The sequence below is a fragment of the Carassius carassius genome, chromosome 16 (genome assembly GCF_963082965.1).
Source record: "Carassius carassius chromosome 16, fCarCar2.1, whole genome shotgun sequence".
NCBI classification, from domain to species: domain Eukaryota; kingdom Metazoa; phylum Chordata; class Actinopteri; order Cypriniformes; family Cyprinidae; genus Carassius; species Carassius carassius.
The window spans coordinates 28,292,912-28,319,358 of record NC_081770.1 but is presented as its reverse complement, the minus strand read 5'-3'; the positions used below and the strand labels follow the sequence as shown (position 1 = coordinate 28,319,358).

Sequence of the window (26,447 nt, the reverse complement as noted above, 5' to 3'; positions counted from 1 at the left end):
GTGACCCATTAGAAATTAAGAATTGAGTACATATTTATATGTAAATTTATAATAATGTGCTTCTGAATGCACAGCAAAGCATTTATGGAAAACTGCAATACATAAAGTAACTAAGATTTTAAAATGATGTTGAAGCAAAACATACATTTTACATGAATACAAAGTGCACTTCTTAAAATTGCACTTAAGAGTGTAAAATACAATCATGCAAGTGTCTCTCTTTAAGTGCACTTTTATTTCATTAATATTATGTTATCTGCAAGTACAGCTTTAATTTTTTAAATGTCCCATAAAACAATATAAACCTCACTGATTATCCATTAAATCAATTATCCTACAAAAAAACATTAAATACATGAAGCTTTTGAATCCCAGAAGCTGATGGTCTCACATCACACCAAGCTGCATATCTGAAGCAAATATTTGATAAAGATAAATGAGAGTAAGAGATCTTCCAAAAGATGAAACCTCAGCCTTTCAGGCATGTGACGAAACTCATGAGCTAGCAGGAGAGGAGAAAGAGAAATCAGAGGATTGAGATTAATGAATAAATAAAAAAATTCTTCTATCCATCTTTCTCCCCATTGACTTTCCTCGTCCAACCCATTTGTTCTCTATGGAGGGAGCAGCTTGATGAAATTCAGATTAAAGACACTTACCCCCTGTTCGTGACGACAGCCTTCTTCAAGTGAACGTAGCCTGCTGGGAAGATCCCCTGCGAAACAAAAGAGAAGAACATTACATCTCTGTTTCTACAACTGTAAACCTCCATGAAGAGAGTGAGCGAGCGAGTGAACGCATCTCTGGGAATGTGAGCAAGCAGAGGACGTTTCCAGCGGCCCTGGTGGACGCAGATCATGTCATAATCTTTGCTTGTTTTGCTCACATTGCTCGAGGCTGAATAGACCTCAGGAAGTTCTCGGTTCCTCGACTAGACGTGTCAAAGCCCAAGAAGTCCCTCTGGAGAAGATAAGTTGTGTTTCTTAGACTGCTCATACTTGATCAGTGTTGAGAGTGTAGAGGAAATAAGAACAGCTGAATATTAACCTTTAGGACTTAAAGAGATCGTTCAGCCAAAAATAATGACTGTAACTTACTCATCCGTGTGTCATTATAAAACTGTACGATTTTCTTTCCTCCGTGTAAAACAAACGGAATAAATGTTGACATAGTTTTGGTTGGTTGATGGTTTTTCTTATGTTTTGTGTTTTGTTTGATGTTTTGAATGAAATTCAAAGTGTTCCGATGTTGTTTTGAACCCCAAAGGCTTTGAACCCTGATGTTTTGTTTCTTGTGTTTGCTAGTTTTTTTTTTTTTTTTTTTTTTTTAAGAAACAAAAGTTGTTGCTAGATTCTTGGTTTGTTTTATGTTTTGTTGTACTTTTGCTGGTCTATATGTCCATGTTGTTTTGCTCCCCAGTGACTTTTAGTATATAGATAAACATTTTTGAAACATTTATTTAATAATTTTATATTTATTTTGTGTTTTGCAGAAAAAATGAAAGACATAAATATGGAGTTACAGTAAGTAGTCAAAAAAATAAAAATAAAATAAATAAACAGGTTTTTTTGGTTGTTGATGTATTTCTTGTTTTGTTTTTATTTTCTTCATCTACACAGTGAGATTCAATGTCTTGTTTCGAACACTAATTACTTTCTTTACATGAACAAAAACATTTGTAAAAAACAAACAAACAGTTTTCATTACATCGACACACATGTAACAGTTTCTTTACTGTAATCACAAATGTGCAAAATGTACTTCCCGTTAACATAATGACCTTTTATGTATTAAATCAGAGATCCCTTTCTCTTAATATTTCTTAGGTTCATTATAAATAGAAAGACAATTTGTGTACACAAAAAGCAAATTTTTTAAAGAAATTCAAACATTTTTGTGACTTGTTAATGTGTCGTGACAGATCGCTGAATCATCTCTTCCACTAAACTAGTTATAACATGGAATAAACATGAATGAACATCAGACGGTTTATCTTTTTAACCGCGGAAATATGTCAATAAACAGTTTTTTAAGTTAAAATCCACCGATGTTAAACCACTCTTCTGTTCTGGGGTGCGTTCTCCGAAACTACCTTAACGCTACGTCGTTCTTAAGTTGTACCTTAAGAAGTACCTTATCGTTAATACGTGGTTTCCGAAACCTTCTTAGTTAAGTATACCTTCTGTAAGTCATACGTACGTTAGGTTGGTCTGGAGCGCTCTTAGCTATACCTTATCGCTGCTGACGGTTCATACCGCTAGTGGCCACCACTACGCAAAAAGATTTTTTACATCGCAGTTTAATTACACATAGAAAATTTTATATGAACATTTAATATAAAATCTGATTTAGTATTAAAATTACATTTTTACTTTACTTTAAAATTATACACATAAAATACTTAAGTTGTTATAGCCTACACCCAGTGTATGGAAGTGTTTTCATTAATAAAGTTTCCATACACTAATGGTTGTTAGCTTTTTTAATTACTATCCTAAGGCACATCAGCTGGCGAGCCATTTGACAGAAAAGGCTTAGGAGTCTATATAAAGAAAGATGAGTTTACACAAACTTCATAGCTATGGCAGCGAGACAGCGAGTACTTGTTTTAAATCAAAGACGGCGGCGTCCGCGGAGCCAGTTAGAGTTTGTCAACTACTTTATAAGAGAAGCAGCACGGAGCTCGACGGAGCTACCCCCTCAGCCCACGAAATTCAGCTGCTGGCGGCTCTTCGTTTTTATGCCGTGGTGGAGTTTTCTGGAGGTTGTTGGGGATGGATATGGGCTGAGTAAGACCTCAGTGTGGCTGGGCGATCTCTTTTTGCGGACTTTTTTCCCCCACATAGTGAATGTCGGTATGTCTCTCATGCTTGCGCTTTTATTGAGGAAATCATCCAATTACACAAATGAGCGATTTACGCCAATAATGTGATACGGCTGGTGGATAATCAGCATACGTTGTGGAGAACATTAACACACTTATGGCCGTGAGGGTTTGGGATTGTACACTTGCTAAATTATAAACACATACTCGTATTTATTTCTGCATGTACTTATTTCAATAAGCCCCGATAAATGCAGTTTGTACTATTTCTAAAATGCTTCTTTATAAAGAATATTGTTTTCTCAATACTTTACCTATACCACTGTGAAGGAAAGAGCGCACAATCGATCATCGAGGCGTTGATATCAACCTATTCAGCACCTCCACCATGGACAGCAACTGCTAAGGTCGAACTTAAGAAGGTTTACCTTAAGCAACATCCAAAGGTATAGTTCGGAGAACACACGTAGCAAAGGTATACCTGTAGTTAAGGTGTACCTTTTGAGTATTCGTAGCGCGCTAAGAGACAACGTTATCGGAGAACGCACCCCTGTTTGTTTATCAGACAAAGTGGCAAATTCAGTGTTGATTGGTCAGATCGCCTGTCAATCAAACTCCCAGGGTTCCCAAGCTATCTGGACAAATTTGATGAGAAATATTTCAATTCACATTGGGATCTCTGAATAATGATAGTTAATTTTGGTTTATTTTGGTATAAATCTGAGTACATTTTGTGACATAAAAATGATGTCGATCAGAAGACTTCAAAGATTGTCTTTTTCTCAGGACAAAGTCTACTATGCAAAATACTTCAGAAAAATGTCTCCATTTACTTTATTTATTATCATTGCCATCTAGGAGAAACATCTCAGATATACTGTACACATTGAGAAATTGATCTCATAAAGAGATCTCACTTGTGATTTGAGTTTTACACCTTGAACTCCACAACTACATTAACTATCCGCCTTGAACTACTTGAACTTAAAACACGCTTGATTCTTTACCAAAAAATTAGTCCCTTTTCCCACCCTCTCAATCAATAACTGCAACTGAGAAGAATACTTTCAAATCTCAAGAGCAATTTATTTCATTTCAGTCAAACGCTGCAAAGCTCTCAACTTTAAAAGAGATCAGTTGGAGGGATTTAGGGCATCTACAAAACATAATTAATCACACAAGTGGCTTTAGAAAAATGAAGCACAAAACAAGAACATCCCACACAAACATCTCAGCTGAAGAATCCAGATGGTGGAGCTTCTTGCCACGTACAGTTGTTGCCTAATTTTCAGCGCTGTTCGCTTTCAAAGTTCGGATTAATTAGTAATTGAGGACACCAAATGCTCTGGAACAAACCTCCATCTGCTGGAGGAAGGATTCCATGTGCACGGATGACAAACCAGCATATGTTAGTATTCATGAGATGGGTGGTCACTCACTAATCGCTGCTTTCAGTCATACATGAAGACCTCCTGTTGTTTGAGAGCTCTTTTCACGTCGATAATAATCAATTATACATGTTTGAAGAATTCACACATTTATTATTTAAGATGCCAAATCATATTTATACAAACTGAAGAAAGCCCAGATTTCACCACAAATCTAATTTATATTATTTTTAAAGATCATTTTAACCCTAAATTTTCATTACCAACATGCTTTCGGACATACTGTATTTATTTATATTTTATTACTATTATTTTATTTTTATAAATGAAGACAGTAATACAACAATCACTACCATAACACTTGTGACTATATATTATTATTATTATTATTATTTATTTATTTATATATATATATATATATATATATATATAGTCACATAAAGTGATTAACTGCATTATGGAAGTGATAGTTGCTTAAATGCGATACATTTTCATGAAAAAAATAAAAAATAAAATAAATGATAAAAAGCAGAACAAAAATTATATTCACATTACTTTAAATTATTATTATTATTAATATTTTTTTCAAATTAAAGTGATAAGATTATGTTGCATTAAAGGCAGGGTAGGTAATAAATTTATAAACAACCTTCTTCCAAATTTGTTTAAACTTTCTATATATATCAATGCATAATTAAAATGTAAGTACTCTGATAAAAAGAGTATAAAAATCGAGTGACTCTAGACCGTTTAATCTGTATTAAACACAGCTCATTATTTCCATTCGGGACGAAACATAGGATTGGCTTAGGCGACTGTCACTCTCTCGCAACCATGGCAACCACCCTTTTGCCACACATGACCTGCCCACTTGCGCGTGCACGTTTGATTTGAGGAATTCAAGAGGCACGGATCCTAGGAATACCAAAACAATGGCAGAGAAACAGCAAGCAAAATTCACAGTACCAGCCTATGCAGTTAGTGAAGGCAAACCAGGCAAAAAAAGGAAGACAGTAACAGTACAAGAAAAGGCAATGAACAAAAAGTCTATGGATAAACAAAGAAATAAAACATGAGTTAATATCGGCGTGGCTTTCCAGCGATGGCGAGAACTGAGGGAACTCAAGGGGCTGAAAAGTGACTCCTTGATGGCTTTATTTCTGCTGGACAGGTAAATCTTTCTTTTTGTATTTTGATCATACATATTTTTTTGTTTATTTTTTCATGAAGCATGTGTCATTAGCACACGTAGCTGCGTAATATAGCTTACATAACATTACTTAGCGAGCCGTAGTAGAGGCTTTGGAAGGAGCCCAGAAGGGAGGGGGTGGAGTGAATGGAAATAATGAGCTGTCTTTAAAACAGTCGTGAGAGGTCTACAGTCACTCGATTTTTATACTTTCTTTTTCAGAGTACTTACATTTTAATTATGTATTGATATATAAATAAAGTTTAAACAAATTTGGAAAAAAAGTTTTTTATACATTTTTTACCTACCCTGCCTTTAAGGACAATGTAAAATGTTCTTAACTGTCATAAAAATGCTAAATCATAAAATATAGCACAACAGTTATAATCATGATACTTTAAATAATTTATTTATATATTTTTCACATAAAAACGTATTACATTTTGTTGCTTATTTTGTTGCACTATGGTAATGACAGCTGCGTAAAACATGCTTAATTTTCATAAAATGTATTAACTATATAAGACCATGATAATATTTTTTTTTTGCATATTTTGTTGCATTTCATTTAAAAGATTAAAATGATAAAAGGCAGCACAACAATTATAACCATGATACTTTATGACTGAAATATTTTAGAATTTATATGTTTCACATAAACATGATGAGATTTTGTTCTGTTACGTAATGACAGTTTAAATTTTGCTTTATTATCATAAAAAAAAAAAAATAACAAGCATTAAAATAATTCCACAAATCTTTGACTCGAAACAATAAGTGCTGTCAAATGGTTAATCATGATTAATTGCATCTAAATTAAGAGATTTTGTTGACATTATATATGAGTGTGTACTGTGTATATGTATTACGTACATGTTTAATGCAAATACATGCATGTATAAATTTAAGAAAATATGTTGTTTATATAATATATTTATATAAAATATAAAATATATTAATATATTAATGTATATACATGTAAATGTATTCAAAATATATACTGTATATGTGTATTTATTAGTGCTGTCTATCTAATTAACTAATTAATCATACTTTTTTTTCTGAAATTAATTGCGATTAATCCCACCCAACATTAAAGTTTTTAAATATACTTTTATATTGCAATAATTTCACATTCAATCTTCAAATTAATGTACAAACAACATAAAGACAGTATATTTTAATATTTGTTTAATGCCATATTTTATATGACTATAGGCCAGTATCACTGATACCAATTAATACTCATTTCTCTTAAAAAAATAAAAATTGCATTAGATTGTAATTGAGAGACATCAATTGTAACATTTATTAGACTTTAAAAATAACTTCAATTTAAGTTAACATAAACAATCTTCACATAAACCCATTATAATAAATGTTGTATCTAGCTACCTGTGCCCCTCAGCAGAAATATACAAAAAAAAGTTATCAAATGTGACTCATGTATAACATATTACATGCATGCAGTTTTAAAGCAGCTTTAATCACATTTTTGGTAACTTCATGACTTAACTGAAAACGACATTGCATTCAAGTAGTTTAATTGTGCTTTGATAAGAAGACAAGACCACGTTTTGTTTTAGGACAACTTTGATGAAAGGTTTTGAACCACTTCAAATTTTGACTATAGCGTATATAATATAATAGCAATATAATAGCCACAATTAACTTGATTTATGGCACAGACATGTTCTTCAAATTTTACGAGGTGTATCTTAATGCTAAAAAGTACATTGTAAATCAAAACAGGACACAGAAACTTAATAATTATAATAATAAAAAAACTAACTTAAAGAAAACTCTATGGTTTGATCATTAATTCAAGCTGAAGGCGTGGTGTGTGGCATTTCCAGACTGCGTATGAATCACGCGCTGATCCACAGAAGCACTGTCATTCTGTCACACTCAGCATCCATTATGGAAGCAGATAATAAAGCCGCTCTATATGAGCTGAACTGAAGGAGATGTTATTGTAGGCCTGAGGCAGCACAGATGTGCTTGTGTGTGTGTACACATTATCTCCATCTGTTGAAACTCATGCTATCAGTGTGTGTGTGTGTGTGTGTGTTTGTGTGTGCCTGAAGCCAACAGTTTATTTGATAATTTTTATCCTAAACACCAGATCTGAATGATGGAAATAAAGTGTCATGTGTCATGAAGGACAGGAACGATGAATGCTGAGTCAGCAAGAAACTATGTTAAGGACAGCGATAAAACCTGAATTGAAACATACTGTAGTTAAATTACACACACACACACACACACACACACAAAGAGTAGATAATATAATATAATATAATATAATATAATATAATATAATATAATATAATATAATATAATATAATATAATATAATATAATATAATATAATATAATATAATAACATATGCAACTTGAAATAAATGTTATCAATTTAATGTATTTATCTATTTATTCAAAGAAAATACTACTTTTAGTTTTTTCTTTTTTTAAGGGTTTCCTCAAATCCTTAAAACAAGACTTACCTTTCAATTATTAAACACACATTTCTGACTGAAATAAAGAATGAAAGTATAAAACAACAAGACACAGTACAAAAATGTGGTTGTAACACAAACTAGCATACTAACTAGCTAGTGAACTAAAGTTAGTTAGCTGGCCACTAACTAAAAGAACATTTACTTGAGAAGCAAAATTGTGTAAAATAATAACACTCATTTTCATAAATCATATGCAGGCAGTGGGAGGGGCATTCTAACTCAAGCAAACATCTGAATGGACAATAATCAGTGTAGTGCAGGATGAGTCATCGGTATTATTGGTTTGTTTCTCAGAGCAGTGAAACTGTGAATATTTTTATTTATTTTTTTGCTAAAAACAATTCTCTAAATATTTGGAGGTACAGTACACTACCATATAAATTAGCATCAAAGCTAATGCTTTGATGGTTAAACCCTGGTACAAAAAATAAAAGTACTTATTATGGAGGGAAAAAACCAATTGAGTGTGAACTGAATGTTTTTGACACATGCATGTTACTTGTAATAATATGAAAATGTATTGGTTAAAATTTGTAAAAAAAAAAAAAAAAAAAAAAAAATTATATATATATAATATAATAAATATATATATATATATATATATATATATAATTCAATTTACATGTACAGTATATACAGTATGTACTTCCATAATTATGTCTGTTGTAATATACTTATAATTTCTATTGAAACTTATATATCTTGTATTTGAATACATGTATAATTACCCATTTGTAATAAAACATCTGTCCTTTAGTACATTTATAATATTGCTAATATTCAAATGAATAATAAACACAGTACAGTTACATTATAATGAAGTACTTAAGTATGTTAGTCACAATAAGTGCACTCTTTTAAAGAATTACTTAAAATGCACTTAAAAAGTACAAATTTGACGATTACAAAGTGCACTTTTTACGTACACTTAACTTTTTAAGTACACTTAATCTGCATTTTATTAATCCTATAATATATGCTAATACTACTTACTTTTAAAGTCCTCAAATTTTCTCAAAATGGCCTCCTAGCTGTAATATTACTCATAGCATAGGCTCGATTGTCGTCTAAAACCCCAAAGTATGCTGTTTTTGTATGCGTACGCTAAAGTATGTGCACAGTTGAATGTGCAGCCTTTAAAAATACACTCCATTTAATAGCATGCATAAAAGCAGGTGGCCGACACACACGCTCTAGAAAGTTCCCTTTTTGTCCATTGCCTGCGCTATTTTACTCCAGAAGTTATGGTCAATAAAATATCTTTATACTCGTTTAAACCAAAGTTGTGGCTCTCTCAAAACCCCTCCACATGCGCTTGTCAATGCAAGCGTCTGTTGTTGTTGTTGCATTCTCAGAGATTTTGTTGTTGTTTTTGATTCTCTGTAGTTTTGTTTTTGGCCCAGGTCAGTGTTGCCACCTAGTGGAACAACTGATTAGTGCAAAACAAATGCAATGTGCATGTACGACCTAGAAAAGCGGGTGGTGCATCATTTGCACTTTACACAAACCCTTGTGTATGCATAAAAATCGAAGTATAGTTAGGCCTTAAATACCTCTTGCTTAAAAATAACTGAAATGTTCTGATAGACATAACATCCACCTTTCAAACATACACTTCGTACACATATATCCTGGCAAGTGGTGCATCTGAGCTTATATAACTGTGACAGCGACTATCTTCCACCAGGTGAGCTGTATAGTATCGGTAAGACCGTTGACCTGTAACTAACAGCTCTGCTCTCAGTTAGAGGACTAAAAAAAGATGAGTGTGCTTCCTTTCCCTCGCTCCCAGCAGCCTAATGCTTGTTTAGCAGAGAAGGTCAACGCTGAGCCAAATAAGAATAGCAATCCTGCTGCAAGCAGACAAAGAGCGAAGCCAACAAGGGAAAGAAAGATAGTGAGCAGCTTCTACACGTTAAAATCACTCCTGGCAGCAATTGTGCTCATGATGACGCCAGTGTTTGTTTGCTTAAAGAAATCAAACTTGACTCTTTATTTTTCTAATAAATGTTCCAGTTATCCATGCCCCTGATTTATCAGTCCATGTTATTCCCAAGAATGTTTTCAAAACCTAATAACTTTGCCTGGCTACTAAATAACTTTTCTGCTGAAAATTATATGAAATATTAATATCATAGCCCACTATTCTCAATCCAATAAAATGAAATCCTGCCCTACTTTATTTCCCAATAAACACTGTATTTATTTTAGAACATGTGGCAGGGGAGGTGTGGTTTAGCGAGGTCTGCGACGGGAGAGAGAGTGAGGAGATCAGCGGTGGTAAGTGAGTTAAGTGAGAGACAAGTGACACCTGCTTCTCATTGCAGTGATTGGCGTGGGGAAGCAGTATTTAAGCCAGCTGGGAACCAGAGACAAAAGAGAGACCTGAGGACTCGTGGGAGGAAGCGACCGACAGAAAGCGAGAGCCTGAAAGTATCAATGTTATGATTTATGCGCATGTGGCGCGACTTTGTTTTCCGTTCTTTTGATCAGTATAATAAAGTTCCCACGAGCCTCAGTACGCCGACTCTGGTCTCCTTCCTTCTCTGCCATACGAACTTTTATCATTACACTGGTGCCGAAACCCGGGAAGGAAGGAGAACGACGCCGCCATGCAAACCCCGTCAGGATCATCGGGAACGCCGTTTGCGGAGCTCATTACATCGCTCGCGGGCCTGCATCAGGAACAACATCAAGCCCTGCTGGAGCTGCGAGCCGACCACGAACATCGGTTTCAGGCAATGATGCAGGTCCAGCGGGAGGACCGCGAGCTGTTCCGGAGCATGCTGGACCGGGAGGTTCGGACGAGGTCGGCCTCCCCCAGTTCCAGCCCTGCTGCCCACATGCCTCTTACGAAGATGGGGCCAACAGATGATCCGGAAGCGTTCCTCGATTTGTTTGAGAGGACGGCCGAGGCGTGTGGGTGGCCGGAGGACAGCTGGCCGGTCCGGATAATTCCGCTGCTGTCAGGAGCAGTTCATCTCACGTCTCCCGAAGAGGACTGCTCAGTGGGTCCAGTGCCACCGGCCGGCGTCGCTGGATCTGGCCATCCAACTGACGGAGGATCAGCTGGCGGCGTGTTCCGGGGTCGGCGAACCCCTTCCATCTGTCTCTCTCTCTCTCCCCCCCCCCCTCTCTCTCCTCTTTCTCCACTTTCTCCAAAGCCTGTCCCTTTACCCAGGTCTCGGTACACGGGGCCACCGAGGGCCGCACCCCGTTGGAGAGCAGGGACGGAGCCGGCCGCCATGTCACGGGGTCCGGCCAGGGGAATGGGGCCGCCGCACGGGGAGGGACTGGCTGAGCTACCAGCTGCTTCCCCACGTCAATCACCTGACCCACTTCCAACCACTAGGGTGGCGGGGAGGCCTGGGCTGGCCTGCTGGCGTTGCGGGGATCCGGGCCATTTCGTGGACCGGTGCCCGGTTATGGAGGTGGGGACGTGGGTCCGGATCCCGGACGACCCGCAGGCTGGCCCCGATCAAGCCGGGTTGTACCAAATACCCGTGAGTATTAAGGGGGGTACCTATCAGGCTTTGGTGGATTCAGGTTGTAACCAGACCTCCATCCATCAAAGCCTGATACAATCCGGGGCATTGGATACGGGCCGCGTGGTTAAGGTGAGGTGTGTGCACGGGGATATAGTGGAATACCCCATAAAAACCATAGGCATCAAATTTAGGGGACACAAGCATTATGTGGAGGTGGCCGTTAGTCCGCGCCTCCGGCATCCACTAATCTTGGGTACCAATTGGCCAGCTTTTGAACAATTATTGGGGTGTTTAACAGTGGATGCCTCTGGGAAAAAGAGAGGCCCGGTTGGCGGGGCGTGCGCTCAGGTGGGAGAATCTGTACCCGGACCCAGTGGGGAAGCTTCAGGGGAACCGAACGAGTTGGTGAGGCTAAACCTTTCCAGTCGCGATGACTTTCCCCTGGAGCAGTCCCAGGATGAGACCCTTAAACATGCATTCGAGCAGGTCCGTTCCATCGATGGGCAGGTCCTCCATCCTGACCGCACGCTCTCTTATCCGTATTTTGCCGTTATTAAGGACCGGTTGTATCGAGTGACCCATGACGCTCAGACAAAGGAAGATACGGCCCAATTATTAGTACCTAAGAGCCGTCGGGAAATGCTTTTCCAGGCAGCACATTGCAATCCAATGGCGGGGCATTTAGGTATGACAGCCACGCTAAATCGTCTAATGACCCGATTTTTTTGGCCGGGCATTCACGAGAACGTCCGCAGATGGTGGGCGTCGTGTCGGGAATGTCAGTTGGTGAACCCACCGGCCACCCCAAAAGCGCCGTTGCGCCCTCTACCTCTAGTGCAGGTCCCCTTCGAACGAATTGGTATGGACCTCATCGGGCCATTAGAACGATCCGCACGGGGACATCGTTTTGCGTTAGTCATAGTGGACTATGCAACACGATATCCCGAAGCAGTGGCGCTCCGCAATATCTCGGCGAAGAGTGTGGCGGACGCCCTGTTTCGTTTAATCTCCCGCGTGGGAATCCCAAAAGAGATTCTCACGGACCAAGGCACCGCGTTTATTTCACGCACGTTACGCGAATTATACGAATTATTGGGCATTAAAGTGGTACGGACCAGCGTCTATCACCCACAAACAGACGGACTGGTCGAACGATTTAATCGCACTTTGAAAACAATGATTCGTAAATTCGTACAAGAAGACGCGAAAAATTGGGATAGATGGCTAGAGCCCCTCTTATTCGCTGTGCGCGAGGTCCCCCAAGCCTCCACGGGGTTTTCCCCCTTCGAGCTTCTTTACGGACGCCAGCCCCGCGGGGTGCTGGACGTCCTGAAAGAAACTTGGGAGGACGGACATTCGGATAACAAAAATGAAATTCAGTATGTCATGGACCTGAGAGCAAAACTCCATACACTGGGGCGGCTCTCAATGGAGAATTTGCTTCAGGCCCAGGGCAGACAAAGCCAGCTGTATAACAGAGGAACTAAGGCACGAGAATTTGCACCGGGAGATAAAGTGCTCGTATTACTGCCAACCTCCAGCTCCAAATTATTATCAAAGTGGCAAGGACCCTTTGAGGCGACTCCAGGCAAATTTACCACCTCAACCTCCTTAAAAAATGGAGCGAAGAGGAGTCAGTGTTGCTAGCGACGGCAGTGAGCGGAGAGGAGGATCTCGGGCCAGAGGCGATCATTAAAGAAAAATCCCTCGCCCTGGCCCCGGGAGGGGATCACCTCTCGCCCTCGCAGCTCACTGACATTGGACAGTTACAGTCCGAATTTGCAGACGTGTTTTCGCCTCTACCTGGTCGTACTAATCTGATTTTGCACCATATTGAGACAGAGCCGGGCGTGGTGGTTCGCAGCCGGCCATATAGACTACCTGAACACAAGAAAAAAGTGGTTCAGACAGAATTAGAGGCGATGCTGGGGTTAGGAGTAATCGAGGAGTCCCACAGTGATTGGGCGAGCCCGATTGTTTTGGTCCCTAAAACGGACGGCTCGGTGGGATTTTGTGTGGACTATCGCAGGGTGAACGCAGTGTCAAAATTTGATGCTTATCCAATGCCACGGATTGACGAGTTGCTCGATCGATTAGGTACGGCTCGCTTTTATTCGACATTGGACTTGACAAAAGGATATTGGCAGATCCCCTTATCTCCCATGTCTAGAGAAAAAACAGCCTTCACCACGCCGTTTGGTTTACACCAATTTGTGACGCTTCCGTTCGGCTTGTTCGGGGCCCCCACTACGTTCCAGCGTCTCATGGATCGAGTGCTGCGCCCGCATTCTGCATATGCCGCCGCCTACCTGGATGATATTATCATTTATAGTGGCGACTGGCGGCGGCATATGGAGCATGTGAGGGCTGTCCTCGATTGCTGAGACGGGCGGGGCTAACGGCCAACCCGAAGAAGTGCGCGGTTGGGCGGGTGGAGGTAAGGTATCTGGGCTTCCACTTGGGTCACGGGCAAGTGCGTCCCCAAATTGACAAGATGGCAGCAATTGCGACTTGCCCCAGACCCAAGACCAAAAAGGAGGTGAGGCAGTTCCTGGGGCTGGCGGGATATTATAGGAGATTTATTCCTGGTTATTCGGACCGCACTAGCCCCCTGACTGACCTCACTAAAAAGGAGGTACCAGATACGGTCCAATGGACGGAGCGGTGCCAACAGGCCTTTACCCGAGTTAAGGCTGCCCTGTGTGGTGGACCGCTCCTGCACTCTCCTAACTTTTCTCTCCCCTTTTTGTTGCAGACTGACGCGTCGGACAGGGGGCTGGGCGCGGTCCTGTCCCAGGAGGTGGGGGGGGGAGGATCGCCCGGTGCTGTACATTAGCCGGAAGCTCTCTAAGAGAGAGGCTAAGTACAGCACCATAGAAAAGGAGTGTTTGGCCATCAGGTGGGCGGTCCTCACCCTTCGTTACTACCTCCTGGGTCGGGAGTTCACCCTCTGCTCGGACCACGCGCCCCTCCAGTGGCTCCACCGCATGAAGGATACCAACGCGCGAATCACCCGTTGGTATCTAGCTTTACAGCCATTTAAGTTCAAGGTGATTCACAGGCCGGGGGCGCAGATGGCTGTGGCCGACTTCCTCTCCAGGAATGGGGGGGGGGGGGGGGGGGGGGCTGCAGGCCGGATGGCTCCCCGGCCTGAGTCGGGCGGTGGGGGTATGTGGCAGGGGAGGTGTGGTTTAGCGAGGTCTGCGACAGGAGAGAGAGTGAGGAGATCAGCGGTGGTAAGTGAGTTAAGTGAGAGACAAGTGACACCTGCTTCTCATTGCAGTGATTGGCGTGGGGAAGCAGTATTTAAGCCAGCTGGGAACCAGAGACAAAAGAGAGACCTGAGGACTCGTGGGAGGAAGCGACCGACAGAAAGCGAGAGCCTGAAAGTATCAATGTTATGATTTATGCGCATGTGGCGCGACTTTGTTTTCCGTTCTTTTGATCAGTATAATAAAGTTCCCACGAGCCTCAGTACGCCGACTCTGGTCTCCTTCCTTCTCTGCCATACGAACTTTTATCATTACAGAACATAAGTAGCATTTTGTAATGTTTATACATATGTTAATGTCTCTGACAATTTCGCGTCTCATATTTTGTTTTGGCAGCTCAACACGAGGAATTTTCCTCGTCTGTGTCTCAACATTGCAGAAAGAAAAAACCTACTAAGGAACACGTCAATGCCAATTTGTACTCACACAGGCAGAGTATTAATTTTGGGGATTAGATGATTTTAATGAGCTGGATTACGCTCCTTTCTAACTTCACAAACATATATGGTGATGAAGGTTAACTTGCAGTTTTCAGCAGACCTTAGAGAGCCAGACAGCATCAAGCTTCCGAGCTTTAGCAGGCATGTACATAATTAAAAGCCTCTGAAAGCTGACTATCCCACTGTGCATCGCTTCTGACACTCATTAATACTGACTACTGAACGACAGGTCAATAAAACTGCCATAAAATCACTTCCTAAAATGTATACAATTGGAGAAAAGTTATATATAGGAGCTGTCAAATTATTAATCGTGATTAATTGCATCCAAATTAAAAGTTTTTGTTTACGTAAATTATGTTTTATTGACAAGGTTAGTGAGGAGCACAATCAGCTAATCAACCAATTTGGCACAGGTGTAACTCGTGTAGCTAATCATCCTAACTAGGACAATACCTATATATTTGCAGCCTACTTTCCTTTGTACTACGACAGTTTTCCAGCATCCCCTCTTAATTTATTCTCATTCCATAATAGTGATAAAGGGAGACTTGGAGCCCTCCCCCAGGTCAGCACGCCAAAATATGCTTACTATTTGCTTAATCAGATTACACCACTTACCGTTTGCAACCCACCAAAATAAAAGCTTGCAGAATTGAAAATGATAAAAAAAAATAATAATAATAATAATTAGCATTTTATTAAGTTGACTATAAAATAATTGTATTTTTATTATGTATTTATGTATTTTTTTTATTTATTTTTTTACTATTATTTATTTTTTATAGTTATATTTCATGTGCGGTATGATGACCAAAACAAATATCGAGGTACTATGAGAACCAGGCTGAAAAACGTATGTGCACCCCTGTGTGTGTGTGTGTATACATATGTAGTGTGTGTGTGTATATATATATATACCATAATTTATTAAAACTGAAGGAATTGGAAATAGTCTAACAACTAAAAAAGCTACAGGAAATCAAGATCTGACCACTAGAGATGCTTTTAGAAAGCTGGTGACAAGGCAGAGACACCAATATGTCAGGTTTAAATTTGTCTAGGTAACAAAGCTATCTTTCCCTGTCCTTATTCATCTTGATAAAAAGGCAGGTTTTGTGTGAAGGGCCATCTAACAGACTCTCTCCCCTCTGTCACCCCTCTTGACCTCTCTCCCTGTCTGATCCAGGTTGTGTTTGCCTCTGCCATAAGGAGTAATGATCTGCTCTAATCGGCAGGAATTTCTCTCCAGAGACACAGCCCACTGTGGCCTGGATTCTGGAATAGAAACTCTCGCTCTGTGGAAAAGAACGTCCCAGATTTCAGTATGGAAAGTCTAAAAACCTGCCTTGTCAGTGGTGTCGTTTTTTCTCCATAAACAGTTCTAAATAATGAATCAAATCAATTTTACAACATTATAAAGTTTGATTCAAAGAAAAGAAGCATTTAAAAAAAACGTAAGAAAAATGCTATGCAACTATGTACCACTTGTACCATAAATAATCACAAATGATGCATTTGAATCAGAAACAATAGTAACATATATCTAAAAGCTTGAGTATAAAAAATGACACTGTATACAATTTCATAGCAAAATGTAATTTTTAAGAGTTTCTAGTACTATTATTACAAGTTTGATATGATAAAAGATTACAAATATTAGCTGGCAGTTTAGCTAATAATGCATTCACAGTAAATAATAACATATGCATTTTTCTGCTTTGGTTCAAGGATGACCAACCATTTTGTACAAAGTAGAATGATGGGAATGTGAAGATGTATTTGTTACAAATCGTATTGCAGCGTGATATATACTATCCAACTTCCTTAGTAAGGACAAATTTGCATGCATTTAAACTACATCAATTAAGTCAACACTGAAAGGAAAAAAAAACTTTGGATAATCCTTTTTATTTGTTGCTTCAAAAGGAAAGCACTTCTTAATACGAAAAAGAAAACCCAATTTAGGTCTGAGCTTTTTTAAAAGATTTTCAATATGAATATTAAAACCTAACCATTCATCAAGCCATAAGCCCAAGTATTTATACCTATTTACTTTTTCAATAGTTCCCTTCCAAGGTTAGAATAGGTGGAACCATTTTTTTGGTATGACTATGAGTAAAGACCATATATTTGGTTTTGTAAGCATTTAAAACCAATTTCAGTTTTAACAATTAAAATTATAGTGACTGAAAGGAATCTTGTAACACCTCTGTGCAACTGTATAAATAAATGTGTCATCGGCATATAAATAGATTTTTACCGTGTTTGTTCTCTTGACCTGGGTCATTTATATAAAGTGAAAATAAAACAGGAGCTAACATAGATCCTTGTGGGACTCCTATATTTATTTTTATTTATATAGAAAATAAATTTTCAACTGAGACACACTGCATTCTTTCTGTCAGATAATTATTGAACCAATTTAGACTAATTTTAAATTTAAATAGTGATAATATTTAGCTATTTTTTTATCAAATAAATGCAACTTTGTTGATCATAAGAGACCTCTTTTCAAATCTTTTTACCAGTAGCATACAAATAAATGCAAGAGATGTCTGTAGGCGCATGTGGCTTGCCTTCAGTTCCATTTGGAGTGCCATTTATTTCTCCTGGGTTCATACTCAATCTTAAAGTGTTTCCAAGTAATCCAAAAGAGTACAAATAAACACTTCCCACACTCCATCTTTTGTCACAGAGTTTTCACAATAGAGAAAACTGACATAATTGCAGCATGTGAATGAAAACTGTGTAATTTAGCAAAAGATTAAAAAAAAGGATTATGTCTCAGACAAAATGCTTTGGAAAGCTGTCATTATATCGCAAATGTGTTTTGTCTATTTGTCAGTACTTTTAGTCAAGAACCAACTACACAGGCGTTCAGAAATCTTCACCCACATGTCAGTCAAAGGCGCCCATATTGTTTGGCTCTTTGTGTGCTATCTGTGCTAATCTTGCAGGCTGTTTGTTTTCTTGTCTTTAAGACAGTTAAATATGTCTTTCACCAGATGATGTGCGGTCGGGCAGCATTCAAACTGAATTAACGTTAGACGCCATCACAATTATATGGCAACAACAAGGTCATGGGTTCAACTCCCAGGAAATGCATGAACTGATCTAATGTATACCTTGAGCACCTCGGTTTGCAAAAATTCTAAATGTTATGATGGATTTAAATATATTACAAATGTTTTGCACCATAACTTGTCATTTTCTACAAACACAAAATACACAAATAAAGCAAAATAAAATAAATGGGCACATAATGTCATTCTCATTTTTGTAAGGCCTATTTTATATATTTTATCTATTGATTTAATGGTTATTTATCAATTTATTACAATTACGGTAAGGCAGCATAAGCCTTATAAATGAAACTGCCGATTCGATCTGACTTCTGAATCATCTAGTATTTACTTCTCTGTATTACTCTCTGATGAACAAATCCATAAATAATGGCAAACAAATCTGCCTGTGATTAAATGATTTGACCTCTTCTCAAGTTAAATTCTTGCTCTCTTTCTCTCTACTCTCATTTACGTACATCAGCACAAAGTGGTTCGAGACAGATTCCTGACGCTCCCCTGTGGGCTCTGGGGTGTCAGTGTGTAGGCAGACCAGAGTGGGTGGAACATTTCTGATGAAAATAATTGATCGAGGGAGAGAGGCAAAGAGATTTAAAACAGTGAGGGCAGACTACATCCAAACAAATAAAGCCAAACTTATTCACCACACAAACACTCACAGGACAGAGCAGAGCTCAAATACCTCTGTAAAGAGCAAAGTATAATGAACATATTTATAATGGACTTAATATGAATATTCTGTGTTAAAAGCAATTTAAGTTTACTTGACAGCACCTGTGATATGTTGTATTCCATCACATATTTTTTTTTGACTCATCTGAATGATGTTTGCATTAGAGTTTTATAAAAGAAATAGAAATAAAAACAGTGTTAAAATTTTGTTGTTGCTAAATGGTATAAATAAGAATAGTTTTACACACATTACAAGTTACACCCAAATTTTGTAAAAAAAATAAATAAATAATAATAATGCTGCATGATGCAACAATTTGCATAAGAATGGTTTAAGTTTGTATTTGTGTGACAATTTGTAAGAATGGTTTTACAAACTTTACAATTTACAGCAAAATTATTTCTGTAAACAAATGTTTTACTGTTGTTTTAATGCTGCATGATGCAACAATGTACTCAAGAATGGTTTTCTGAACAATTTAAACCATAATGTATATTTGTACTAGACAACGAGACGGTTTACCTAAGAATACTTTACCAAACTGTAAAATTTACACCAAAATTTGTTTGGCAATATTTAAAGCAAAAATGTGTTCTGTAAACTAATGGTGTAAAACCAAAAATGGTTTTGTGAATAAGCAAAATATGTGTGTTCTGCACAACAAGATTATGAACAATTTAAACCAAAACTCATATTTGTGATAAAGGACAAGAAAGTACACTATAGAATAGTTTTACAAGCTTTACAATTAACACCAAAAATTGTTCTGTAAAATAATGTTTAACAGTGCATGATGCAAAAATTTACATAAGAATAGTTCAAATTTATATTTGTGTTACAGAGCATGGTTTACCTAAGAATACTTTACCAAGTATTCTTTATTTTGTAAGAATAATTTGACAAACTTTACAATTTATACCAAAATTCATATTTTAAGTCAGTTTACATAAGAAGACATTTAAGAACTTTACACTTTACACCTGCATTGCATTAAGAATATGTTTGAACAACTTAAACCAAAATGTATATCTCTGAGAAATTTGTTCTGTAAACAAGTGATGTAAAAATTATCTACAGTATGAATTAAAGTTTGTGTTCTTCCCAACAAGATTGTTTTATGCAATTCATAATTTGCACCAAATGTTTTTCTGTAAACAAATGTGTTTTAATGCTGGATTATGGTTTCATGAATCATAATAAACCAAAACTTACATTTGTGCTACAAAACAAGTTTACGTAATAATAGTCTTACAAACTGTACAATTTACACCAAGATTCATTCTGTAAACAAATGTTAACACTGCGTGATGCAACATTTTAAACCAAAATTCATATCTCTGCTTCACAGAAAGGCAGTTTATTTAAAAATAGTTTTCCAAACTTTACGATTTACACCAAAATTCCTTCTGCGGTCAAATGGGTTCGTCATGTACGATGCAACAATTTATGCAAGAATAGTTTTTACGAACAATTTATATACAAACTAATTTTACTTTGTGTTTCAAATTAGTCCCATCATGGGGAATTTGAGTTTTACACTTCATGCGACTGTAAAAGGAGAAATACTGTGAGCAGGAATTGTAAGCAGTTTGGGTGGCAAGCTTTCTTCACACAAGTTTCCCACCTCATTCACACTGTGAGTACAACCCTGTGGTTCTCACAGCACAGGCTTGGCACATGAATTTAGGAACAGGTGCCAGCCCAGAGTCACCTCTACAGAAGATTAGCAAGGACTGGCCGTGGAGTGCACTGCTCGGGACTCTGCATACAGTGGGCATCACGGGCACCTCCGACGGGCACTTTGAGGTCTTGCCACATGGCATGCACACACACAGTGAACACAAAGCAATCCTATGGATTCTCACCTCGTGTAAAGTGTCAACTGGCATGTGGCGTGGAAAACCTTCAACTAACGGATGGCTAAAATCAGCTTTATTCACAATGGCTGCATTTATAAGTTCACAGTGAGTTTAACATATTCATTCAGTAACAGATATGATATGCGTATGCTATCTACTGTATATCTTAAATATGTAGACTAAATGTGATTTTACTAAGCTAAATCTTTTTTTTTTAGTGAAAAGCTGCATTTATATTCAGTATTCGGCCTTCGTCCCAGTGTTTCATTTTGTTCGGCTTCAGCCAAGAATCTTCCTTTTGGTGCATCCCTAATAAATCAATTATTTACTTAATTATTTTCTTACAAAACTAACCTAATTGTATCTGCCGGGTGACTGTTATATCGAGAACATGAATTCAAAGCGTTCATATCAAAACAACTCCTGTTCATTCCTTCATATGATTTCTAGAACATTTTGCCCGAAGCTCTTTATCTTTGATGGTTTGGATGAGGGCTTCTTCGTAGTCTAGCCATAGTTCTGTAAAGGTCACCGTATGCATAAAACTTTTCAGCTGTCCTTTGTTAGGTGAACTTTACTCACATAAAAGAAAATTGTTGGGAAATGTCAGCTACTGGATAAGGATCTGTCAACATACGGCAGGATGTGACATATATTTGAATAGCGCTGTCCAGTAATAAGACTTGATACTGACACTGACTTTATACTGTAAAAAATGTATGACAACAACTGAACCTTTTCTTAATACAGCTCTGATGTCTTATTGGGAGATTCCCAGTACATTCTAGTGAAGCGGAAGAAATTTTGCCGCAGTATAGACCATTTTCAGCAACACGGCACCCGCAGTAATACCTGCTTGTGTGTTTGTGCCCCTGAAGAAAACAGCTGCGGCGGACAAGATCTAAGTCTCTTTAAAGCTCCATCCTCCTCCTCTCATCGTGAGAAAATCTGCCTTTTGGGAGGAATATTTGCGGTACGCCCTGTCCTTGCCTCAACCTGGCTTGTGAGGTCAGGGAAAGCTGAATAACAGGCACAATCTTCTCTATGAAGTGGATATTAGCTACTCGGTGCCACTTTTAAATAGACGTCACTGTTAAGTGAAGTGTCAAAGTATATTTCAAAACATGTCCTCAGATAACACCAAACCCAGCACAGTGGAGTCAAGAACACACTGAATAAAAATTATTCTGCTGTAGAACTTTCTTATTCCCTGAAATGAATAAGATTCACGTCTACAGGCAAAATGATTTATTGTTAAATAAAGTAAATAAATAACACTGTGTGTTCATGATGCAACAATATATGCAAAAATGAATTTTATAAAAAAATTAGTCACAGAAATTAGTTTTGTAAACGTGTTTGCGCTGCATAATGCAGCGATTTACGCAACAAAAGCTTTTGCGATCAATTTGCACAGAAATTTACGCTGACAAATTTGTCCGCACTGCGTGGTACATTAATTTAAACAAGAGACAATTTGTTTCTTGAATGATGCAATTATTTATGAACAGTAGAATGGTTTTTACGAACAATTTTCACAGAAATTAATTCTCTAAATTAATGTGTCAGTTTACACAAATGGTTTAATGAACATTTTACAGAAAATGTTATTACATTTCTTCTATAAACTAGATTCTATAAATTTGAGAATTGAGAATGGTTTTATGAACTGGCAACTGGAATTAGACAGTATTAGAAAAAAACCTTATTCGCTTTGTTGTCGCTTAGATCCTTTATTGTCTATTCGTTCTGACATATTTTTTCATGAAACGGTATTCACAACCACTTTTACATTAGGCGTATTTTGGAGTATTTTAGAAAGGCAGCATTAACTAACAACAGTGGAAACAATAGCCCACGCTGCTTATGAGAGAGCACTGTAGAGAGAGTCCCTTGCTGCTAAAATTGAGAAAGATCACTACTACATATTTCCACCAGTCAAAGGCCAATTACTGTAAAATGCATGTATTGATTTAATTTTGTAGAACAGAAAAAAAACAAAAAAAAAACATAGAAGTTTCTCTGTAAACAAGAGACCTGTTGCCATGTAAGGGTTTCATTTTTGTCTGTCCGTCTGTCCCTCATTCAGTGAAATCATACAGGGATGTCAGTTTATTTATTATTATAGTTTATTATTATAGTTTTATTATTATAATAATAATAGTTATTTCTTTTATTGTATTAAGTCAAAGACACAGCAGCAGAAAATACATGGTTGTATTTCATCATTTGCATTTAGCACAATTTTTCCGTTTCCCGTGGCTGTATCAAAACAGGCATGGGTCACGACCTACCAGTGGAAAACCACGGTTCAACAGTAGATCTCTGCTGTTTACTTGACATTCAAACAGGGTCATTGTAGATCAACAAGGAAACAAACTGCACACCAGGTGAATTGTAAAATCCATGCTACTGAGAATGAAAAATGAATCAGCTTACCTTGATTGAAGGTTTCTTGGTGGAAAATCCTCGGTACCATCCTGTAACAGACAAAATACAAATGTCAATAGAGAAACATTGAAAATCTAATAATAATAATAATATGACATTTCCACAAATCAAGACTGACATTAAAAAAATAATCACAGAAATAACGTGATATAATGTGCCAAGTATGCACTATATAGAAGCCCATTTTCACCACTGAATAAAAAAATGTATAAAGCTAATTGCTTTTATATCTCACAATTCCGAGAAAAACTAAATCTGAATTACCAGTTAATATTTCGCAATTCTGACTTCATTTCTAATAATTGTGAGTTTATATCTCTAAATTCTGAGAAAAAAAGCCAGAATTGCAAAAATTGGCAGTGGCAGCAATGGGCTTCTATAGCATCAGTATACAATGACCAAAAATAAATAAATAATGTCAAACAAAAAAGAATTGTTCAGATGAAATATGAAAGGCACTCCTTAAATGTGTTGAGATGTAGCACTCCCTATGATCAAAAGGTAAATTTAAAGTGCATTTGGGGGCATCTTACTCAAGTGGGTGTCCTGGCCCATGTAGCTTTATACATCTGTAATGTTCACCCATGGAATACATATCCAAATATCAGTTCTTTTGTCAACATACTGCTGCATGCACACATACACTTGACTTTTTGACTCTGCAAAAGTGCTTCACTGCATCCCTAATGCATCGAATCGAATTTCCACTGCAACTATGCCGTGTTGAAGGCCATATCTTTTAGATGAGGTGGAACATAAAGACTGGAACTTATAGCACACTAAGGTCTGGGCCATCAATTTTACTAGCTGATGTCCAAAACATCTCAGAAATATTCTGCCTCCCAGCAGATTCACCACACAGCTGCAGAACCCCACCAACATCATAATAAGCCTTCAGTCCATAATAAACGAGCTCAAAACATTCAAATCTCAAGTCTCTGCACAGTATGTCACCTTATTATTACAGTAAGAAAGCCAGCTGTTAGCAATGCTAGCCGCATAAAGGGCTACATAATGACACATTAAATCATAACTAAATAGTTGCCTGGAGTACACTGCTTGCTAAGCAAAGCTTTTTATAACCTTTTTCAAACTAACTTTTTAATGATAAAGATAAAGAGCAAACATTTTTGATCTCATAAAATACTTTCATCCATTGGTTGATTTCCCAGTACAGTATAAACACTGAGGCGAATTCAAAACTTGCCTTGTTTGTTTAATCAGCATTAGCAACAAGACATCAACCAATGGCATAAATTTAGGGTGGGACTATCTGAACAATAACAAATTAGGGGTGTGTTCAGGAAACCTGTTTGAAAACATTCCATTTTTGTACTTCTTCACTGTGTAAATCATCATATAGCAAAAAGTAGGTCTGAAGATTTTATCAAAATAAAAGTTAATAGGGGTGCACGATAGATATCGGCCGATGATCAATGCACATCTCGTCAGTAAAGCCAGTTATCGAGATGAGCATTAATCATTGGCCGATATCTATCTTGCACCCCTAAAAGTTAATTATTCAGTTAATAAATGAAAACAACATGGCAACAAGATACACGAAAAAGGCTTCACCAAATACTGCAAAAACATCTATATATGTACTTCTCCAATTTCTGTCTTTTTTCTCACACTGTATTTGTCTGGAAAAAATTTGCCTTGGCCACATCATCTACAAAATTATTCCATGGCTTTTCTCTGCTTGAGAATTTCTCACTTAATTAGAGCATAAATAACCGGTGTCTCCCCTAAAGCTAAACCATTAGCTATTAGCAAAGACCTATTATGGCACAAAAATTAAAAATAAATCAGCAGCAACAGCAGCCCTGACTAATATCAATCCCTTTCTGAAGAAAAATGCCACAAACACGATGCCAAAATGCTGCTGCTCTGGATGGTTGCCATGCAGTTGCTAAGGTGTCTTGAGTAATGTTAGCATTTCGCTATGCCAAAAGGTGTTCTGAGTAGTTGCCAGGGTGTTGCTATTCAGTTGCTAAGGTTTCTTGAGTGATGTAAACATGTTGCTATACCAATATAAGTTATGGGTGATTACCAGGGTGTTTTTATGCAGTTGCTAAGGTATCTTGAGTGATGTTAGCATGTTGCTATGCGAATAGTTGTTATTGGTGGTTGCTAGGGTTTTGCTATGCAGTTGCTTAGCTGCCTTGAGTGCCTGTTATGCAGATACTAGGGTGTTCAGGATGATTGCCAGGGTGTTTCTTAGTCACTGATAAGGTACACTGTGGGATGTTAGCACATTGCTCTGTCTATACTACTCATTACTCATTGTACTAGCCACAAAAACACTCTTCAATGTTCCACAATTAAATATGCAGGTCTTATCAAGTCTTAATAACTATTCAATAGAAGGACATTTGGACTTGGTAAAGAATCTGTGGAAAACGGGAAGTGAAATTGTTGGCGTGTGATGCAATCATTTATGTAGCCATTTGTAAACAATCTGCTGTGACAACCATGGCAAATATTCATAATCTTGGCTGCTAACGTCGTTTCCACCTGTAGCCATCTGTCTCAAATGCGACCCAGACTCTGCCGCATTAATCATGGCAGTCTATCTTTGTTAGTATTCTCCCCAGGTGTATCTTGAAAATGGAGGAGGTGAACTTTGTAATTAGCTATTTGGTTTATGTGAGGAATGAGTGGGCCACGTCAATCAACGTTAGCTGTTTCCATTGTTGCTTTCCATTTAGTACCACAACGAACCATGCTATTAGCTAATGAACAACATTTGGACGAAGGGTCTTGTGTCAGGTTGTGTGACACAAATTGGCACTGGATCCATATGAGTGTCAATATAATTTTAGCATATTAGCAATGTGAAAATTATTTTGCTGTTAGCTTGCTACAAGCTGATGCACAGTAGCTAGCAAATCAGATGTTGAGGTCTCCTCTAGAGAAGAATCCATACCAAAACAACCACAAAATCTGTAAGTGCTGTATACAAACTGTGTTTGTGCTAGAGGCTGACTGTAGGCATTAGCTGTGATAGATTAGCAGACGGCTCATGTTTGCTGGCGTGAGGCTTCCATGTGGACATGAGGAAACTCAGCATCAACACACAGCTGCCAACAAACAAACACCTGATGAAATGTGTCATCTCTGTCTGTGTCTCTCAACAGGTGTAGACTGCAGGGATGTGTTGAGCTGTCAGATTGTTCATGCTCACAACTGTGGTGGTGACATGTCTATCTCAAGAGGTATTGCTCTTTAGAGTGCAACACCCTTGTGGGATTAA

At 37.9% G+C, this 26,447-nt stretch overlaps 1 protein-coding gene across 7 annotated transcripts in view; it reads right to left on the bottom strand.

Annotated features, from left to right (window-relative positions):
- LOC132160081 (dedicator of cytokinesis protein 3-like) overlaps positions 1-26,447 on the bottom strand; it is a 177,343-nt gene that overhangs the window by 105,325 nt on the left and 45,571 nt on the right. For all 7 annotated transcript variants that reach the window (XR_009437948.1, XM_059569782.1, XM_059569783.1 and 4 more), the window contains exons 3-4: positions 23,180-23,220; positions 660-715 (exon numbers count right to left, since the gene is read on the bottom strand). Coding sequence is in view for 6 of the 7 variants with exons in the window: in XM_059569782.1 (XP_059425765.1) it covers positions 660-715; positions 23,180-23,220 (97 nt within the window). In the remaining variant the exon portion in view is untranslated. The remainder of the gene's footprint in view (positions 1-659; positions 716-23,179; positions 23,221-26,447) is intronic.